The sequence below is a fragment of the Budorcas taxicolor genome, chromosome 25 (genome assembly GCF_023091745.1).
Source record: "Budorcas taxicolor isolate Tak-1 chromosome 25, Takin1.1, whole genome shotgun sequence".
NCBI classification, from domain to species: Eukaryota; Metazoa; Chordata; class Mammalia; order Artiodactyla; family Bovidae; genus Budorcas; species Budorcas taxicolor.
This window is the reverse complement of record NC_068934.1, coordinates 50,760,570-50,779,246: the sequence shown is the minus strand read 5'-3', so window position 1 is coordinate 50,779,246 and position 18,677 is coordinate 50,760,570. Positions and strand designations below refer to the sequence as shown.

Genomic DNA, 18,677 nt, shown 5'->3' with positions numbered 1-18,677 from the left:
TCCTCGGGGCCTCCAGCCCGGCCCTGACTGCGCTCTGATGCACGCAGGATGGCCAGCCCAGGTGGCTCTGTTCTGGGCAGCCCTTGGGGAGCAGGGGTGCCGGCGCCCCACCAGCAGCCCCCTCCGAGTATTTAGTGGCAGACAGTGTGACAAGCTGCCCCCATGGGGCCCCGGGAAGAACAGGGTCCCCACACTAGAGGCCTGGGGGCTGAGGGAGGCGGGGCGGGGTGGGGGGTGGTCCTGGGCCCCCGACACTGGTGAGCTGGAGCTGCCATCAGGACCATGATGAGGGGCACAACCCATGGGTCTCCCCTCCTGTCCACATCACCCCCGTTGGCCTGACTGGGGACCCACCTGCTCGTGTCTCGATGACGGCCCGTGAGCCTGGGGTGCGGGTGGGTGCTGGGCAGGTCTTGCCATGTCTGCACACAGGAGACAGTCACTTGTCCTCCTGTTCTGATACTTATGGGGCTGCTGGGCAGAGAGTGAGGCTCCTAGGAGGCCCCCCAAGATGGGCTAGAAGCAGGGAGGGGCTGGGGATCGCAGGCCAGGTGGGGGACACAGTCAAGACAGGCAGGGTGATGGGACAGGATGCTGGGAGGACACAGGCCGGCCTGGCTGCTGCTGGGCCCAGTGCCCTCCCAGGGTGCCAGGGTGGGCCAGGAGCCTGGAGGTGGGAGCTCAGGCAGGGCCTCTGCCCCTCAGCTGGGGGCGCTGCCTGGACCCCCCTCTCAGGAACAGGGTGGGCCCCGGGAACCGCCCCTCTCCCCGCTGACATCCCAGCGTGTCCCCGTCCCTTCCTCCCCCAACTCCTCCTCGCCACAGACAGCCTGCGCCTCCACCAGCCCCTCCATTTTTGTAAGACCAGCTCCAGGCCCACACCCCCGTCCCTGCCTGCCCTGATCCCACCGCACGGGCCCTGTCACCCCCTCCCATCCCCAAGCCCCCTCAGACCAGCAGAACCACCCCTGCCCGGCTCCCACCAGGGATTCCTTACGGTCTGTGCTCAGCCTGAGTCCCAGCTCCCCTGAGGACCGCCGCCCACTCCACCCCAGAAACCAGCCCCTCAGGCTCCACCCCAGGGAGGCTCAGCTCGGACACAGCCCCCTTCTCGGTTCAGAGGGCCATAGGGTTCCCCCCTACACCATCCAGCTGTGTTGAGCCAAGTTGAGGGCAGTCACTATCTGCCATCTGGACACCCCTCAGGCCCCTTCCCCCCCCCAGGTCCCTCCTCTGCCCCGGCCCTCCCCCAACCCTGCCTCACATCTTCCCAGACCAGCTGTGCCCTGCCCCAACCCATCCCTTTCGAGGTCCACCCTGCTGGCCCCCGGCTCCCTCAGAGCCTGAGCATCTGACGTGTCCTCGCTCATCCAGGAGCCCAGGAAGGGTCTGGAAAGACGAAACCTCAGGCTCACGAGAGGGTCAGCTACCTCAGTGCCCCCTGGTCTTGAGGCTCAGTGTGGGCCTGTTGCCTGGGCCTGCCAGGAGGGGAGTGGCGGGCGCCCACCTGCTGAGGGGTAGCGGTGCCCTGGCTGGGGGCGCCCACCCAACGCCTGCCTGCCCCCTGCAGATACCTGGTGCTAGAACATGTGTCTGGTGGAGAGCTCTTTGACTACCTGGTCAAGAAGGGGAGGCTGACCCCCAAAGAGGCCCGGAAGTTCTTCCGCCAGATCATCTCTGCGCTGGACTTCTGCCACAGCCACTCCATATGGTGTGTCCCCACCCTCCAGGCACCCGGCCCCCACCAGGCGCCCCCTGCCCCTCCAGGCACCCCAGTGCAATTCAGTCGCTCAGTTGTGTCCGACTCTTTGTGACCCCATGGACTACAGCACGCCAAGGCCTCCCTGTCCATCACCAACTCCCAGAGCTTACTCACACTCATATCCATTGAGTTGGTGATGCCATCCAACCATCTCATCCTCTGTTGCCCCCTTCTCTTCCTGCCTTCAATCTTTCCCAGCAACAGGGTCTTTTCCAATGAGTCAACTCTGCATCAGGTGGCCAAAGTATTGGAGCTTCAGCTTCATCATTGATCTTTCCAGTGAATTTTCAGGACTGATTTCCTTTAGGATGGGCTGGTTGGATCTCTGTGCAGGCACCCAGGCACCCCACCCCCCACCAAACAGCCCCCATCCCTGCACGTGTGCCTCCCCCAGCTCTTGCATCCCCCCGCCCACCCCCCCCCCCACTCCCTCCGCACTGGATCAAGCAGCATATCCCTACTGACCCCCTCAGGGCATCAGAAAGCTTTCTGCCAGGTGCCCACCCAAATCTCCTTGGTGCTTTCAGAGGCCCGGTGGCCAGGGTATCCTTGGTCTGGGGGCCCCAGGATGGTGCTGGCCCAGAGCAGGTGTGGTGGGGGAAGGGCCCAGAGCAGGTGTGAGGTGTGGTGGGGGAAGCAGGAAAGGGGAGAGACTCCAAGGAGTAAAGCAGAGCGTGCCCCATTGCTGGCAGTCCTGTCCGTGCATCCTGCCACCCTGCAGCCATCGGCCCGAGGGAGACTTCCGATTGGCCGCTGGTGACATCAGCGGGCTGCGCTGCCATTGGCCTCCTGCTGTGAGGCGGGGTTTTTAGGGGGGCCGCCGCGGTCAGCCTCAATCCTGCCTTCCTTCTAGCCACAGGGATCTGAAACCAGAAAACCTTCTACTGGACGAGAAGAATAACATCCGGATCGCAGACTTCGGCATGGCGTCGCTGCAGGTTGGCGACAGCCTGCTGGAGACCAGCTGCGGGTGAGCTGAGCCCCCAGCCGGCCTCCGGTTCTACACCGGCCAGGACGGTGGCCGCAGCCTGGCTCCATGGCTGCCCCGGCAGATGGCCCCGCAGCCTGGGCTGGAGGCAGGGGCCGGCGCCCCCGTGGGGCTGCCAGGGTGGGGATATGCGTACCCCGTGGTCCTGCCTCTGCCCGCCGGCTCCTTGGGTCCCTGGCTCCCAGGAGCATGCAGAGGCTATGAGGTTGTGGGAGAATTGGCACCAAAGCCCTGGAACCCCCCATAGGGCGTCCATGCCAGGCAGAGTCTAGAGGCATGGAGCTGGGTTCCCCCTGCTCTGGGTCTCCACCGGCTGCCGTTCTGGGGGCAGCCCGGAAGTCCAGGGGGTGGGATGGCCGGGGCACGGTGCGTCTTGGGCCCTGACTTCGGCTTTTGCCTTCAGGTCGCCCCACTATGCCTGTCCGGAGGTGATCCGGGTAAGTAGCCACCCCACACCAGCCCTTGTCCAGCCAAGGGGCCTCCCTGCCCCGGTGATCGCAGACGCCCAAGTCGGGGCCTGGCTGCTTGTCCGAGGCGCCGCCCCCGGGGCCATCGCTTCCCGGACCCTCTGTCCCCGCAAGAATTCCGGCCCTGCGCCCCCACCAACCCCAGGACTGTCCGCAGGGGGAGAAATACGACGGCCGCAAGGCAGACGTGTGGAGCTGCGGCGTGATTCTGTTCGCGCTGCTGGTGGTGAGGCTCCCCGTGGCCCTCCCGGCGCCCCGTCGGTCCACCCCGCGCAGCCCCCTCCTCGCCCCGGCCCCTGCCCCTCCCCCTGCATCCCCCAATCCCCGCCCCTCCGCTCCCCCTGCACGGTCCTCCCCCGCCCCTCTGCGCCCACAGCCGGCCCCGGGGCCCGCCAGCCCTGACCCCGCCCCGCCGGCAGGGGGCGCTGCCCTTCGACGACGACAACCTGCGGCAGCTGCTGGAGAAGGTGAAACGCGGGGTCTTCCACATGCCGCACTTCATCCCGCCCGACTGCCAGAGCCTGCTGCGCGGCATGATCGAGGTGGACGCGGCGCGGCGTCTCACGGTGCGTGCGCCGCGGGCAGGGCCCCGAGCGCTGCTTCCGGATCCGCTCCGGGGCGGGGCGGGGGGAGAGTCAGGGCCTGAGGGGGGCCCGGCGGGCGTGTGGGGGGAGCCAGGGTCTGGGGGCGCCCCGCTCTGAAAGAGGCCCAGCGCGCCCCCGTCGGGGCCGAGCGCCTCCTGCTCTCCCTGCCCTCGGTCCCCCCGCTCGGCCCGCGCCCCGCTGCCCGCTGCTCCCCTCCCCCCGCCCCGCCCTGAGCCCCGGGGGGCTCCTGCTGCCCACCTCGCAGTGCTCTACCCCGGCTTGCAGCCCCGCTCCCGCTAGCTCCCCGCCGTCTCCGGGGAGGCCTGTCCGCTCCCCCGGGGGTAGGTAGGCTCCGGGCGCTAGCCAGGCGTCCGAGATGGCCCCGCTCCGCGAGCCCGCACCGTGCCCGCGCTCTCTGCCAGCCCCGGCTCCACACCTGTCTCCTCCCCCTCCAACCCCGCCCGCTCCCTCGCAGCCGTCTGTCCGGCTCCTCGCTCAGCCTCCAGCCCCGCCCCTCCGCTCCGGCACCTTCGGCTCCCTAACGCGGCTCCGCTCCTTCCGCGTACTAACTCCCTGTTTCTCTTTCCTTGTAGCTAGAGCACATTCAGAAACACATATGGTATATGTAAGTAGCTTGTCCTGCCCTCATCGCCCGCTTTGCCTGCCTCTGTGGCCCGGGGGGCCCGCTAGGGGCGGCGGGGGGAGGGCCCGGCCCGACGCAGGCCTGCCTCCAGCCTCGGGCCCCCGGCCAGTTCTCGGGGACCCTGGCCGGCCCACGCTGGGCACAGGCAGGACGCAGGAGATGTGCAGGGGCCGGGCGCAGGGAGAGCAGCAGGACTCAGGCCCAGGGCCGGGGAGCGGGCGAGGAGCCTCGGGTGCTGCCAGAGGGAGTGACCGGGCCCTGTCCCCGCAGAGGAGGCAAGAACGAGCCGGAGCCGGAGCAGCCTGTCCCTCGCAAGGTGCAGATCCGCTCCCTGCCCAGCCTGGAGGACATCGACCCCGACGTGCTCGACAGCATGCACTCGCTCGGCTGCTTCCGGGACCGCAACAAGCTGCTGCAGGACCTGCTGTCCGAGGAGTGCGTGCGGGGGCCTGCCTGGGGGCGGGGGCGCCGCCCTGCGGGGACCCCCATCCAGCCTCCCGGCGCCTCTCACCCTCTGCAGGGAGAACCAGGAGAAGATGATCTATTTCCTCCTCCTGGACCGGAAAGAGAGGTACCCGAGCCACGAGGACGAGGACTTGCCACCCAGGAACGAGATAGGTACGGGGTCCCGGGGCCGCCCGCGCCGCCCCTGCGGGCTGCCGGCCCTGACCCCGCTCTGCACGCAGACCCGCCCCGGAAGCGTGTGGACTCCCCGATGCTCAACCGGCACGGCAAGCGGCGGCCCGAGCGGAAGTCCATGGAGGTGCTGAGCGTGACGGACGGCGGCTCCCCTGTGCCCGCGCGGCGGGCCCTGGAGATGGCCCAGCACGGCCAGAGGTGCGTGCCTCCTGCCGCCCCGGCCAGGCGGCGCTGGACGGGGCCTGGCTCCTCTCTGCACCCCGGCCCTGGGGCTGGGCTAAGGCTGCTGCGTGGCACTGGGCTGAGGTGCGCCTGGGGAGGTGTCGGGGTAGGGGCCTGCATGGGCTGCGGTGGGCTGGGCTGGCTGGCTGAGCTGAGCTGGACTGGGCTGGACTAAGCTGGAATAAGGTGATCTGGGCTGAACTCTGGGCTGGAGCAGACTGGGCTGGGTTGGGCTGAGAGGGGCAGGGCTTTGCTTGGTTGGCTTGGGGCAGGCTGGGTTCGGTGCGGCCATCCTGGACAGAGCTGGGCTGGAGTGGATTAGACTGGGCAGGGCTGGGCGGAGGTCAGCTGTGTTCAGAGCCGCAGCCCAGGAGGCTTAACCCTGATTGATGCTGAGCCCTTGTTTGGGTCAGCTGTGGCCGGGCAGGGGTCAGGGATGTGGAATCTTGGTGTGGGGGGTCTGGGCCCCCCTGAGAAGGGGGGGGCATCGGGGCCCTGCAGAGCCTCTGCTGTTCCCGGGATGCTGGGCGAGACCAAGCCTCCCTGCCCAGGCAGGGCCTTCAGCCCTCAGGGAGACCCTGGGGCAGAGGCTCCGCGGGAGGTGTCACCGCCGGAGCCCCAGCCACACCAGTCAGCTGGGTGCTTGGCGCTGGGGCCAGCCGGGCCTCTGAGGAACTGCAGGCTGTGGGCCACTGTCAGGATTAAATGGGTCACCGACCCACCGGCCACGGCCCCCACCCCCGGCGGTCCCAGCCCCCACCCTCTGGGGTCCCAGCCTCTGGGGCCCTCTCCAGGTCTGCCAGCCACCGCGGTCCACCGCCCGAGGGTCCCGCCCCGGGGTGGGGGGCGGGGAGGAGCAGGAGGAAGGTCCTGCTTGTCGGGGCGCCTCTTCTGGAGGCGCCATCCTTTCCGAGCCTCGCACTGGCTTCCGGCTCCACAGCTGCGGGCAGGCTGGGGGCTCGCCAGCCTCCCCCCGCCCTGCACACCCCACCTTTGGCCGTCCTGGCTTCCACTCTGCCTTTCAGGCCCGCGTGCCTCAGGGGCGGTGGGGGGCTGGGGCAGGGTCAGGGGTCACCCATCCCAGGGGTCACTCACTGGAAAGCCCACACTCCTCGCCCGCCGCACTTACTGCTCCATTTCAGAGGCTGCTCCTCCCTGGCTTGGCCCCTTGTTGAGGCGACAGGCCACCCCCCTGGGGCGGCACCAGGTGTCCCCCGAGGCCGCTCTGCCCATCAGGCCGCCGGCTGTGCCGCCCCTGCCCGACCGGCCCTCCTGTGCGCCTGGCCTCGGCCGGCGGGCTGTGCCCAACCTGGAGGTGTGGAGGGCCGGCCTCCTGGGCCACCTGGCGGGGCCGCGGCAGTAATTCTGTTTTCTCACTTTGTTCCCGCTGTAGTAAAGCAATGTTCAGTAAAAGCCTGGATATCGCTGAAGCCCACCCCCAATTCAGCAAAGAAGACAGGTATACACCCTGCCCCCCCATCCCCCGCCCCAGCCCCACAGACAGCGGCGGGCCTGGGGGCAGGGCTGGGCCTCGGGTGGCCTCCCCCATCTGGCGAGGGAGACTTCCCGTGAGCCGGGGGGGAGGGCTGGTCAGCTGAGGCTGACGCCCAGGAGGAGGAACGCGGCCCCCCAGGAGTGCCAGGAGACCCGGGCTCTGCCCGCCCCGGGCCCTGGGCTGCCCTCGGCTGTGGTCAGTGGGCCTCTGGGCCTGTTCAGCTCCCCTTCCCCGCTCCACACTGGCCTATGTCCGGGGGCCGCCCGGCTATCCACACGGACCAGAGTGGAGGTGGTCGCCCTGGGCGCTGCAGGCTCCCCAGGAAGGGGCAGGGGCTGTGCGGGTCCCAGGAGGCCCTGCACGCCGCCCAGCCCTCCAGGCCCCCTGCACCCCGCCTGCAGGGCCCGCTGCCCAGCAGCGCCCATGGCGGGGCCTCGCTTGGCCCGGGGCCCCTGGCTCCCCCTCCGTGCCCCCTCCCACCCCGGCTGCTCTGCGCTGGCGTGTCCTTCCCGCAACTCAGCTTCCAGGGTTAGACAGCAGGGCGTGGAAGCGCCAACAGTCTGCTGCTGCTTCTCTGCTTCCTTCGTGCCGAGCGGCAAGCTCGCAGCTGCTGCCCCTGCCGGCCGCAGTGCGGGGCAGGCCCCCGCTGGGACCGCCAGCCCGTGCTCCGTTCTCATGGCTGAGGGCTGAGGGCCCTGCCCGGCAGATACAAGTGGACTGGGCTGGGGCTGCTGAGGGCAAGGCGCCGGCTCTGTGGCTGCGTCAGGTGGGGTGGGGGTCAGAGGGTCGTCGCCGGGGGGCTCCAGCCCACGGGTGCCGGGGGCCTGGCCCGCGGGGGCCCGGCTCCTCCCCGAGGCCCAGGAGCTGGCCGCGGCGTGGGCAGTGTGGCCGGGCGGGCGGTGTGGCTGCCCTTCACGCTGCTCTGTCCTCTTCTCTCCTGTGGCTGCCTCGACCCCTCCGGTTTCCTTCCTCTAAGGATGGCCGGTGCCGGCGCCCAGGGGTGAGCGGCGTCTCCTTTCCCTCGAGGCCACGTGGGTGGTGGAGCAAGGCCCTGCAGGCCCAGCCCCGCCCCAGAGGCGTCTGGTTCCTGCCCCAAGGGGGCAGCGGCCGCAGTGGTTTCCACCGGGCAAGCTGGCCGGTGACCTCTCTGCGGCCATGCCCAGGCCAAGTCTGCAGGCCACACGGAGGCAGGGTGGACAGAGTCCACACCCCTGCTGACGGCCGTCACAGGCGCCGTGCAGGCGGCTGGGGGGGGGGGTGGCTCTGAGCCATACGGGTGGACCGTGGGCATGGAGGGGCTAGGCTGGTGCCCAGGCGCCAGGGGTGAGGTGCTCGGTGGAGTGCAGGACTCTGGGTCTGCGACAGCTCAGCCTGGAAGTTCAGCTGGGCTCGGGTCAGTGGGTGTGTGGAGAGGGCCCCCCGGGAGCCTTGCCTCCCCTGTCCCTCTGCTCACCAGGCTCGAGAGCATTGCTGAGGGCCCCTCTCTGTCCTCTGGGCCTGGGGCTTTGGGCCTTGGATGTGAGGCAGCTTCTGCGTGGGGGGAAGAGGAGCCCCCAGGCCACCAGCTGCACCACGTGGCTCCAATGGCCCCCAGGGGCCTGGGCCCTCCTGGGCCTGGTGCAAAGCGGGGGGGACGGCAGGCCTGCCCTGGGCACTGCCAGGCCTGCGTTGGGCCGGGGCCACTTTTCGGGGCTCTCTGCGGGCCCACCCGAGGGGGGAGGCGCCGGGAGCCCCCCGTCTGAGCCGCCCTGCGCGCCCGTGTTCCCAGGTCCAGGTCCATCAGCGGCGCCTCCTCGGGCCTGTCCACCAGCCCGCTCAGCAGCCCCCGGGTGAGTGACCCCGCCCCCCAGGGCGCCCCCCCAGGGCGGGGGGTGGCCGGGCGGACCCCACCCCACCTGCTGCTCGGGGGCTCCGGCTGCTCTCGCTAACGGCACGTTTTCTGTTTTGTTCCCTCGTGTGTCGTTTCCTTTTGTGGCGAACGCTCCCCCCACCCGCCTGTCCCCCCTCCTGCCTTGGGGTCCTCCTGGCGTTGTGTGTACTTGCGGGGGCGGCGCATGCGGGGGGCGGGGCATGCGCTGGGCTCTGGGGGCCCCCCTGTTCTCCCCTGCGGCTCCCGCCTGCCCTGTAGCCTATTAGAAAGTTCATCCTGCCTCCCCCGCCCCCCGAGCTCCCCTTTGTGGCCTGCCCCCCGGCCACCTCCACGGAGCCTGAAGCTTGTCGGAGCGCCTCCCGGCCCGGACACCTCCTCCCTCCACAGGCCGCCCCGCGGCCCAACCCCAAGACCCAGACCTTGCCGAGCAAGGCCAAGCTGACCGACAAGCCGCTGCAGGGCACCAAGTCCAACCCACTCCCGGCAGGCACCCAGGCCCAGCCCCTTGTCCCAGGGGGCCTCAGCCCCCAGCCGGCCCTGCCCCCGGGCCCACCCGCCTTGCCGTCGCCTGCCCGGCTCCCACCCCCTGGGACTGAACCGAACACCAAATCTGTCCCCATCATACAGGTGACCCCTCACCCCTCTCCGAGGGGCAGTCCCCTTCCTACCCCCAAGGGGACGCCTGTGCACACGCCCAAGGAGAGCCCGGCTGGCACGCCCAACCCCACGCCGCCATCCAGCCCCAGCGTGGGAGGGGTGCCCTGGAGGACGCGGCTCAACTCCATCAAGAACAGCTTCCTGGGGTCGCCCCGCTTCCACCGCCGGAAACTGCAAGGTGAGAGTGGCCAGACACAGCAGAGGCGCTGGGGGGCCGCCAGCTGGGGCAGGGGGCGGAGCTTGGGAGATCAGGTGGGCGGGGCGGGGGCGGGGGCGGAGCTCGGGAGCGGGGGCGGCGGCCCTGGCCAGCCGGGTACACCAGGGTACACCAGCCGCAGCGTGTCAACGGGCAGGGCGTGGGGGGCGTGGCCACCTCCCCAGCAGGGCCCTTTGGAGGCCAGAGAAGGCAAAGACTGGTTTCAGCACCAGGAGGCCGGACAGCTCGCTGTGCCCGGGGCCCTGCTGGGGGTGGGGCGGGGCGGTCACCGTGCTCTCTCCCTGTCCTTCCGCATGCAGTTCCGACGCCCGAGGAGATGTCCAACCTGACTCCGGAGTCGTCCCCAGAGTAAGTGGCCCTGCTCAAGCTCGAGTATGTGCTGCTGGCTTCTTCCCGCTGCCTGGACGTGGAGTGTGTGGGCATCCGGGATGGATCCTGGGTGTCAGGCCGGGGTCACTAGGGTGCTGAGGCCGCCTGCGACCTCACCTTGAGTGCCAGGGTCGGTGCGAGGCTGGGGCAGCGACGCAGCCTTGCCCAGGTCTGCTCCAAAGCCGCAGCTCAGGGGGTGGGCCACGCGGGTGGCAGGGACAGCACAGCCGCGCCTCAGAGTGACCGTCGGCTCCTGCTGTGAGCCATGGGCTCTACGAGGGGAAGCTGGCGGCCCCGAGCCCCTGGCCAGCTGTGAGGCGCCTGTAGGAGGGGCCTCCGCCCACCGTCCCACCAGAGGCGGAAGCTCGGCCTTCAGGCAACAGGCAGGCAGTGCTGCGCTGGATGTCTGGACGCAAGTCCCCGTGTCTGGGGCCCAGACTCCCGAGAGGTCCCAGCCTCTTCTCCCTTCAGCATGTGAATGAGACCTGGGGGGTGGCCGTGGGCAGGCTCGCCGTGACCTCACTGCAGGAGAAGCTCTGTTACCACAGCGTCGAGACCCCACGTGGGCCTGTGGACATAGCGCCAGGGTGGAGCTGGAGGGCCGCCAGCCCTAGGTGCAGGGCCTCGGGGTCTCTGGGACCCCCCGTTGGTGTCCCTTCGGTCAGGATTTCCTGCCGTCATCAGAAGCTCTGGCAACCACGTTTGTAACTTAATTGTTAGGTTTTCTAGAAAAGCTTAAAAAAAAAGCCTACCCAGAGCAGCGGACAGCACCGCCCAGGCAGCCCGCAGCCTCGCGCCCACTCTGAGTCCTGGAGGCCTGGTTCCCCCACAAGGGCCCTGGCTGGCACCCAGCCCCCACTCATTGGTTGTGGCTGATGAGGGAGCCGACGGGTTGCCCTAGGGCAGGGGCGTCCCTGGCACCCGCTCCTCATGAGGCTGTGGTCGTTGGCCCGGAGACATCCCCTCCACGTGGTCGCAGCCTCGGTCCGTCGTGTGTGCGTGGCGTTCACACCCGGCCTGCATGATGGCCCAGACTCTCAGCTCCTCGGGCAGACACCAGGCCGGCGCCTCGTCTCGGGCCGCAAGCTCTGTCTCCTCCAGGAGTCCCAGCCTCTGCTCTCAGCACCTTCCCCCAGCGGGTGAGGCTCAGAGTCCGCGTCAGCACGTGTAAGAGCTGCTATCAGACAACAGGCCTTCACCGACAGGCCCAGCCAGGCCCAGACTGAACCGCACAGGCCTTCTCAGCCGCTCAGGCTGCTGTCAGACCCTACGCCAAGCACACAGCTGAGTGCTCCTGTGACTCAGTGTCTTCATCGAGGGAGGCGGGGCGCTGGCCCCCACCGAGGGCTCCAGAGCCGCCTCCTGGCCCTTTTCTGAACTTCAGGCCCGCGGAGCTCTGGATGCGACGACGGCTGTGGAGCCAGCAGGGTGTGCGGAAGGAGGAGAAGGTAGCCAGCAATCGCCGGGGCCCGGGAAGGGCAGGTCGCGCGTCTCTGCCTCGGAGTCCATGCCCAGAGGCCGGCTCCAGCCCCACAAGTGGACACGGCCTCTGTGGGCAGGCTGCCTGCTGCCCGCAGTGTCGAGGGCCGCAGCGTTGCCACGGGCCCCAGAGCCAGCTCCAGAGACGGGCAAGAGAAAGGGGAGCCACACGGGAGAGTGCCTTGCAAGTTGAAGACCCAGCCTGGCGCCTGCGGGGTATCAGGCCCCACCACTCACGCTGCCAGTGCCGCCCGAGCAATATTGGCCTGGGCGGGCCCCCTGCTTGCGGAGCCCTGGCCCTGTCCACAGCTGAGCTCCTGGCATCAGGCAGGTGCTCCCACCAATGCTTGTCCATCACCCAGCCTCTGGGTCAGGCCCCACTCTACAGTGTTGGTCAGTGACGGTCATCTCAAGGCCCATCCAGGGCTCCGTCCACCTCCAGGTTCAGCTGGTCACCAGCAGGATTCAGGCTCCTGGCCACACAAGCCTCCCCATTCCGTCCATCTGTCCCCGCTGCGTCTAACCGTGTCAGTTTGTCCACACGAGGTGGAGGCCCCTAGCCAGGGGGAGGCCAGCCTTTCAGAGCCTGATCTTGGGGGAGAGGCCCGCTGCCCTCCTGCTCAGAAGCGAGTCCCAGCCTCGTGCACCGTGGGAGGGGCCTGCATGGGCTGAATACAGGTGGCAGGACGTGTGCGCTGAGGGGGCGGCCAGCCCAGATGGGGGCCTCAGATGAGACAGAGGGACAGAGGACGATGGGCAGGGCAGGCCGGGTGCCTGTGAGGTGCGGGCTCTCGTGCAAGAGGGGGCTGCCACCCTGGGTCCCTGGGGTGGCCCCTGCCCTGCTCCATGCAGCAGCTGGGCCCCCAGGGGTCTGAGCGAGATCCGTTTCCCAGGAGTAATCTGGCCGGGCAGGCGGGCACCAGTCCCCCGGGCTCAGAGGGAGGGCAGGTGGCATCCGGGCCCCAGCTTCCATCCCTGCCCCCCTCCCCGGGCAGACCTGCACAGGGTCCCCCGCCCTCCCCACCCACACAGCCCCGATGGGCACCTCTCCCTGGGAACTGCAGGGAGGCCATTCTGCAAGTCACCCCCAAACAGTGGTATAACGCAAGGGTGGGGTCGGGGTGTGCTCAAGGGCAGGGCGCTCCCCACTCTCCCCACCTCCCCTCCTCCCTTCCTGACGGGGTCTCAGCAGGTGCTGCCCACACCCAGGTGGGAGGGGGTAGCTGCAGGACCACTGTGAGGGCTGCGGGGTGCAGGGCGGGGCTGGTCAGGGGTTAGGATGGAGGGGCGATTAGGGCGGGAAGTTGGTCAAGATAGTGGAGTCAAGATGGGGTCACAGTCACGGCTGGGATGGGGGTCACGATGGGGGGGTCAGAGGTCAGGTCAGGATGGTGGGGGTCAGGGCTGTGGGCTGAGGATCAGGATGGTGGGGGTCAGGGCTGTGGGCTGAGGGTCAGCATGCTGAGGTCAGGGCTGTGGGCTGAGGGTCAGGATGCTGAGGTCAGGGTTGTGGCTGAGGGTCAGGATGCTGAGGTCAGGGCTGTGGCTGAGGGTCAGGATGCTGAGGTCAGGGCTGTGGCTGAGGGTCAGGGTGCTGGGCCAGGGAAGGGGCCCAGTTAGGACAGCGAGCTGTCCGCAGCCCGGGGGAGCAGACAGGCCCGCACTCGGCTCGGCTGGGGTGCCCTGAGCTGATCAGCTGTCCGCCCACACCCAGGCTCGCTAAGAAGTCCTGGTTCGGGAACTTCATCAGCCTAGAGAAGGAGGAGCAGATCTTCGTGGTCATCAAGGATAAGCCTCTGAGCTCCATCAAAGCTGACATCGTCCACGCCTTCCTGTCGGTGAGCCTCTCGCCACGAGGTCCCTGATCCTGGGACCCCGGCCTGGGCAGGGCCAGGTGGGCAGGAGATGGGTGTCCCCTGGGCCGAGCCCAGGTGGGGTGTGGTGGTGCCTCCAGGGACCCCTCACTAAGGTGGGGTGATGCACAGCCGTTCTGAGGAGGGGCCTGAGGTCTCACTGTGGGGTGGGGGGCTCTGCAGGTCTGGGGGATTCACCTGGGGCCTCGAGACTGTCCCCGGGAGCCTGGCGCCCTGTCCTGTGTGCCCGCTGCCTGCCTCCCGCAGCCCCGCGCCCCTCCGTGCAGAGGCTGCTCGGCCCGACCAGAGCCGCAGGCCTGAGTCCAGCAGAGTCAGGCTTTGACCTCGGGGGCCGCGTCCCCTACATGCGGCCCAGGCTCTGGCCCCGCCTCTCCCCTCCCACCGCCAGACCCTGCTTTCTGCCCCGTGTCGGGGTCCACGTGCCTGAGGTGGAGACCCCCTGCCGCTGGGGTCTGGGGGCCTGGGGGCGGGCGGCTCCACAAGGGGAGGCCGCACTCACACTGCCTGCGCCCACAGATCCCCAGCCTCAGCCACAGCGTCATCTCCCAGACGAGCTTCCGGGCGGAGTACAAGGCGACCGGGGGCCCGGCCGTGTTCCAGAAGCCGGTCAAGTTCCAGGTGGACATCACGTACACGGAGGGCGGGGCCGCGCAGAAGGAGAACGGCATCTACTCGGTCACGTTCACGCTCCTGTCAGGTGAGCCGCTGGGGAGGCCTGGGGCCGCCCCCTGGGGGCGGGGCTGGAGCGCCGGGGTCCCGTCGGCTCTGCCCCTCACCCGCCCTGTCTCCCCCAGGCCCGAGCCGCCGCTTCAAGAGGGTCGTGGAGACCATTCAGGCCCAGCTGCTGAGCACACACGAGCAGCCCTCTGCCCAGCACTTGTCAGGTGAGGGAGGGGCCTGGCCCGGCGGCCCGAGGGCTGGGGACGGGGTGAGGCCCCTCTGCGAGCCGCCTGGCCCGCAGCCATGCGCCCCCAGGGAGCAGGGCGCTCCCGCACAGCGGCGTCTCTGCACACCAGGGAGGTAGGGCCGCACGCCACACTGAAAGGCGCCTCTTGTCCACTGTAGAACCCCCCCCGCCAGCTCCAGGACTAAGCTGGGGTGCTGGGCTTAAGGGCCAGAAGGTGGCCACCAGCTACGAGAGTAGCCTCTGACGCTGGCAGGTAAGGTGTCCGGCCCCACCGCCGGGGCAGGGAGGGGTCTGTGGGCAGGTCCTCTGTGAGAGCCAGGCTGGCCCGAGGAGGGCGCCCTGTGCCCACCCACACATCCAGCGGCTGCCTCCCGGCCCTGGACAGGCCACGCGGGCCCAGCACCCAGCTGAGCAGCTGGACATGGGGCAGCCCGGCCCCTGGCCAGTGAGAGCAGGCCCCTCCGGAGTGACTGGGGTCCTGCCGGGGCCCTGAGCCCTTGGGGTCCCCCACACAGCATTCTCCAGGGTGGGGGGTGGTACCCACTCTTGTATCCACTCTGGCTGATATGAGGGGCTGTCCGCCACCCACCCTCCCCTAGACGGGCAGGACAGGGGGGCCTGAGGTCCAGGCGAAGCAGGGGTCTCCCGGTGGGCCTAGAGGGGTGCACACAGGGGCTGGCGTTGCCCAGGCCTGCAGCGCTGGAGGCCCAGGAGCCTGAGGGTCAGCACGGCTGGGCCCTGGCGGGGAGGGGGCTGTGGCCGCACAGGTGTGGGTGAGCCCTGGGGCTCGTGCATGAACGGTGAGCGGCGTGTCAGGGAGGGTGAGCGGCGCGGGTTCGCGGCGGCAGATGCCAGCTGACCGCGAGGCCCATGTGGGGCCTGGGGAGCGCAGGGTCCAGCCCAGAGCCCCCTTTTCAGGGCCCCTGTGGCCGACCGTCTGTGCTTCTGTGTGGGATCCTAGAGGCCGAGTGGCCCTCGTCCATCCCGCCCCGCCATGCTCATTCCATCGTCTGTGTTCCACCTTCTCCCCCTTGTCACGTGTGCCCCTCTGGTGGGGGGGGGGGCTGGGGCTGGAGGGCTCTGACCCACGGAGGGGGCCCACTCCCCCAGCCCTGGGAGCTGGCTGGCCTGGGGGCTGTGCCTTTAATGCCCCCATCTCAGAGGAGGCAGCGCTCCCAGGGGGAGGCTGAAGCTGAGTCAGGACAGCTTGTCCAGGGAAGCGAGCAGGGGGCCTGGCGAACTGCCTGGAGGACAGGGACACGGGCCTTCTTTGTTCCTGGCCAGGCAGAGTCCCGCCCTAGGGGGCCCCCTCCCGTTTGCCAGTGTGCCCTGCGCTAGGCCCCAGCCCAGGAGCAAACCTGGTGGACCAACCCTTTTGCAGGGCCCCACCCCTGCGCCAGCTTGGGTCTGAACCGCCTCCCTGGAGACTACTGGGTGCCAGCTCTGGGCCAAGCCCGTCTGTCCTGCCTTCCTTCAGGGAGCCCTGGACCTGGGGAGCCCAGGCTGGGACCCCAGCCCCTCCTCCAGGGGTCGGCCCTTGCCAGGTCCCTCCCTCTTGTCCTGCTTGTCCCGGGAGCTCAGAGCCGCTGGATGCGGGGAGGGGGCAGAAGCTGGGGTCCCTCTGGGGCACGAGGCTGAGACCTGGTAGCCACTCCAGCAGGGCCCCCTGCAGCCCAAGGAGGGGCTCTTAGAGGGCCTGGCTGCCTTCCCCACCCCCAGCCCACCCGGCCCGGCCAAGCGGAGAGGGTCAGGAAGAGGGTGCCTCCCTGAGTCTGGAAAAGGGGAGCCTTGCAGCCACCGGGTCAAAGAGTGGGCGGTAGGCTGAGGACCCAAAGGTGGCCCACACAGATCCCAGCCAGAGGCCTGGACCTCTTAGCTTTGAAGCGCGTGCCCTGGACCCAGAGTCAGAGGGGAGGGAGGGCCAGGCATGACCCCCAGTGCCCAGAAGAGGGGTCCCGCTCTCCGCTGCCCTCTGTCGAGCCCTGCCCGCCCCGGCGGGCGCCTCCCCGCTGAGCCCCGCACTGCGTGTTCCTGGCGCCTTTCTGAGCACAGGCCCTCTTAGCCCGCCTGCGTTGGCTCCACCCCTTGGCCCCAGCCCCGCCCACCCTTGGTCACAACCACGCCCGCTTCCTAAGCCCCGCCCTTCCCAGGGCCCCCCCCCCCTCCCCGGGCCCGGCCTGAGGCTGCCCCCCCAGCTCGAGGTCTGAGCTGGAAGCTGTGTTCACACGTCTCCCCTCCTTTCTCCGTTCTGTGCTCCAGACACCACTAACTGTATGGAAATGATGACGGGGAGGCTTTCCAAATGTGGTAAGAACCCCTCACGCGCACCGGGGCCCCCCAGCCTGTCACCCCATTGCTCACCCCTGCACCCCCTGCAGCCTGCTCTGGTGGGTGCTGCCCCCACCCCCGGCTGTCCTGGGGTCCCTGTGTGCCTGAGGCGCCCGGACACGCACACGGGGCCGCGCTTGCCCCCAAGGCGCCCGGCTGTGCCCAGCCCCCAGTCTCTGCCACCAGCCACCTCCCTCATTCAGTCCCCAGAGCGGCCGCAAGCCCGGCCCAAGATGAAGGCAGGCCAGGGAGGGACTCCAAGGCTCAGAGCAGGAAGGGGCGCCTCAGCCCCAAGGCCAGCAAGGCTCCCAGCTGCGGGCTCTGGCCTGAGGTCAGGGGGCCCCCAGGCCCTGGGCTGCAGGCTCGGGTCAGGCCCTTTGCCGTCGGCAGAAGCAGAGCGGGGCACCTGCTGCTCCGTCATCAGAGCAGAGATGGGGGTCCTGCCTGTTCTTGCCCGGGTGGAGGCCTGGCTTAGGAGGAGGGGCTGAGGTGCACTGGGGCCAGGAGCACAGGCTGGGCCCCCACGGCTGCCCCTTCCTTTTCCCTCGGGACGGTCTCTCTGGGACCCCACTTTGGCTGCCTGCCCCAGCCCTCACCACACCCAAGCTCCATGCCTGTCCACCGATCCATCCATCTGTCTGTCCGCTGCTGACCTCTGTGTCCACGCTGTGCCACCCAGGCTGGCCGGGGGCGGGGCTCCAGGCCTCCCAGGAGGAGTGTGACTGGCTTGGGCCTCCATTCCCTGGGTCCTGCCTGGTCCTGGCCTTCCCACCGCTGAGGACTCAGGGTGATGGGAGGCCTGGCGGAGGAGGAGGGTCCCCGCCAGCCTGGGCCCCAGCCTGCCGCCCAGAGGCCTCAAGCCCCCCCGGCCGCCAGCCCCGCTTGCTGCCGCGGCCCCGCGCGCCCGCGCACCTGCCCTCGTGGGCCCCTGGTTCATCCGTCTGTTCTCTCTCTTCCCTCCCTCCCTCCCTCCCTCCTTTTCTCTCTTTTCTTTTTTTCTTTTGTCTCTGTTCTGTGCACCCAGGCAGCCCATTGAGTAACTTCTTTGACGTAATTAAACAACTTTTTTCAGACGAGAAGAACGGGCAGGCAGCCCAGGCCCCCAGTACGCCCGCCAAGCGGAGTGCCCACAGCCCACTCGGGGACTCCGCGGCCGCTGGCCCCGGCCCTGGAGGGGACGCCGAGTACCCAGCGGGCAAGGACGCGGCCAGGACGGGGCTGCCCGCCGCCCGCCGGGAGCAGCCTTAGACAGACACATAGCCCCCGCCCCTTGTGCGGCCCGCCGCCCGCCCGCCCGCCCGGGGTGGACCCAGGGCCACAGTCTGTCTAGACTGCCGTCAAGCCGGGGAGGAAAGGAAAGGGGGCCCCGGGGTTTGCAGCCCAGGCCAGGCCGACCGGGCCCGCTCTCTCTCTCTCTCTCGCTGTCTCTCTCTGCCTGTCTCTGACAACGCCACTGTCTCCACTCTGATACCAGGAATTATCCCGAAAAGTTAACATGTCACCTCCACGAGGCCGCCCTCCGTGCTCTCCGCCGGACTCCGGCTGACCGAAGGCAGCTGCCGCAGACCCGCCCTCTCTCCTCCTGCCGCCCGCCCGCCCGCCTGCCCGCGCGGCAGCTCTGCCCAGTTTCAGCTCCGCATGGCCATGGGGAGGAGGACCCAGGCCCCCCCAACTGGACGCGCGCTGACTAGCGCCCTCGGCGGGTCCAGCCGGCCTCCGGGGCGGGCCCGAGGGGGCGAAGCAGTCGTCTGGCCCAGCCGCCTCGGCCTCTCCCCGGCGCGCCCCTCCCCCACCCCGCCGCTCCTCGTCCACGTCCAAGCACCTCAGCGCCGCCCACCTGACCCGCCGCGTCCCACCCCCAGCTCTCTGGGGGCCGCAGGTGGAACGAGACCCAGGGCCCAGCGTGCCCGTCGCCCCGAGGCTGGCCGAGACCAGTATTATTTATTTGCTGTTTTAACTTATTGAGTTTCTTCTCTGTTCAGGGAAGGGGCAGCAGCAGCGCCGTCCTGCCGTCTGTCCGTCCGTCTGTCTGTCTGTATGTGTGTGTGTGTGTGTGTCTTGGGCAGGGTGGGGTCTGGGCCAAGGTGCCCCATGGACAGAGCCGTCGGGGTGCTGGGGGCAGCCGGCCGGTGCAGCGCCGGCAAGCTACTGTAAACTTTAAAGAATTCCTGCAAGA

General features: G+C 69.2%; 1 protein-coding gene across 1 annotated transcript in view; it reads left to right on the top strand.

Annotated features, from left to right (window-relative positions):
* The window catches only part of BRSK2 (BR serine/threonine kinase 2), a 47,099-nt gene extending 29,350 nt beyond the window's left edge, over window positions 1-17,749 (top strand). Inside the window, exons 4-20 of the mRNA XM_052662189.1 lie at window positions 1,571-1,711; window positions 2,616-2,732; window positions 3,154-3,187; window positions 3,375-3,443; window positions 3,637-3,783; window positions 4,395-4,426; window positions 4,715-4,879; window positions 4,965-5,062; window positions 5,131-5,281; window positions 8,569-8,629; window positions 9,298-9,505; window positions 9,844-9,892; window positions 13,107-13,230; window positions 13,783-13,963; window positions 14,061-14,150; window positions 16,433-16,480; window positions 17,574-17,749. Coding sequence (XP_052518149.1) covers window positions 1,571-1,711; window positions 2,616-2,732; window positions 3,154-3,187; window positions 3,375-3,443; window positions 3,637-3,783; window positions 4,395-4,426; window positions 4,715-4,879; window positions 4,965-5,062; window positions 5,131-5,281; window positions 8,569-8,629; window positions 9,298-9,505; window positions 9,844-9,892; window positions 13,107-13,230; window positions 13,783-13,963; window positions 14,061-14,150; window positions 16,433-16,480; window positions 17,574-17,749 — 1,891 coding nt within the window. The remainder of the gene's footprint in view (window positions 1-1,570; window positions 1,712-2,615; window positions 2,733-3,153; window positions 3,188-3,374; window positions 3,444-3,636; window positions 3,784-4,394; window positions 4,427-4,714; window positions 4,880-4,964; window positions 5,063-5,130; window positions 5,282-8,568; window positions 8,630-9,297; window positions 9,506-9,843; window positions 9,893-13,106; window positions 13,231-13,782; window positions 13,964-14,060; window positions 14,151-16,432; window positions 16,481-17,573) is intronic.
* Window positions 17,750-18,677: the final 928 nt, after the last annotated feature.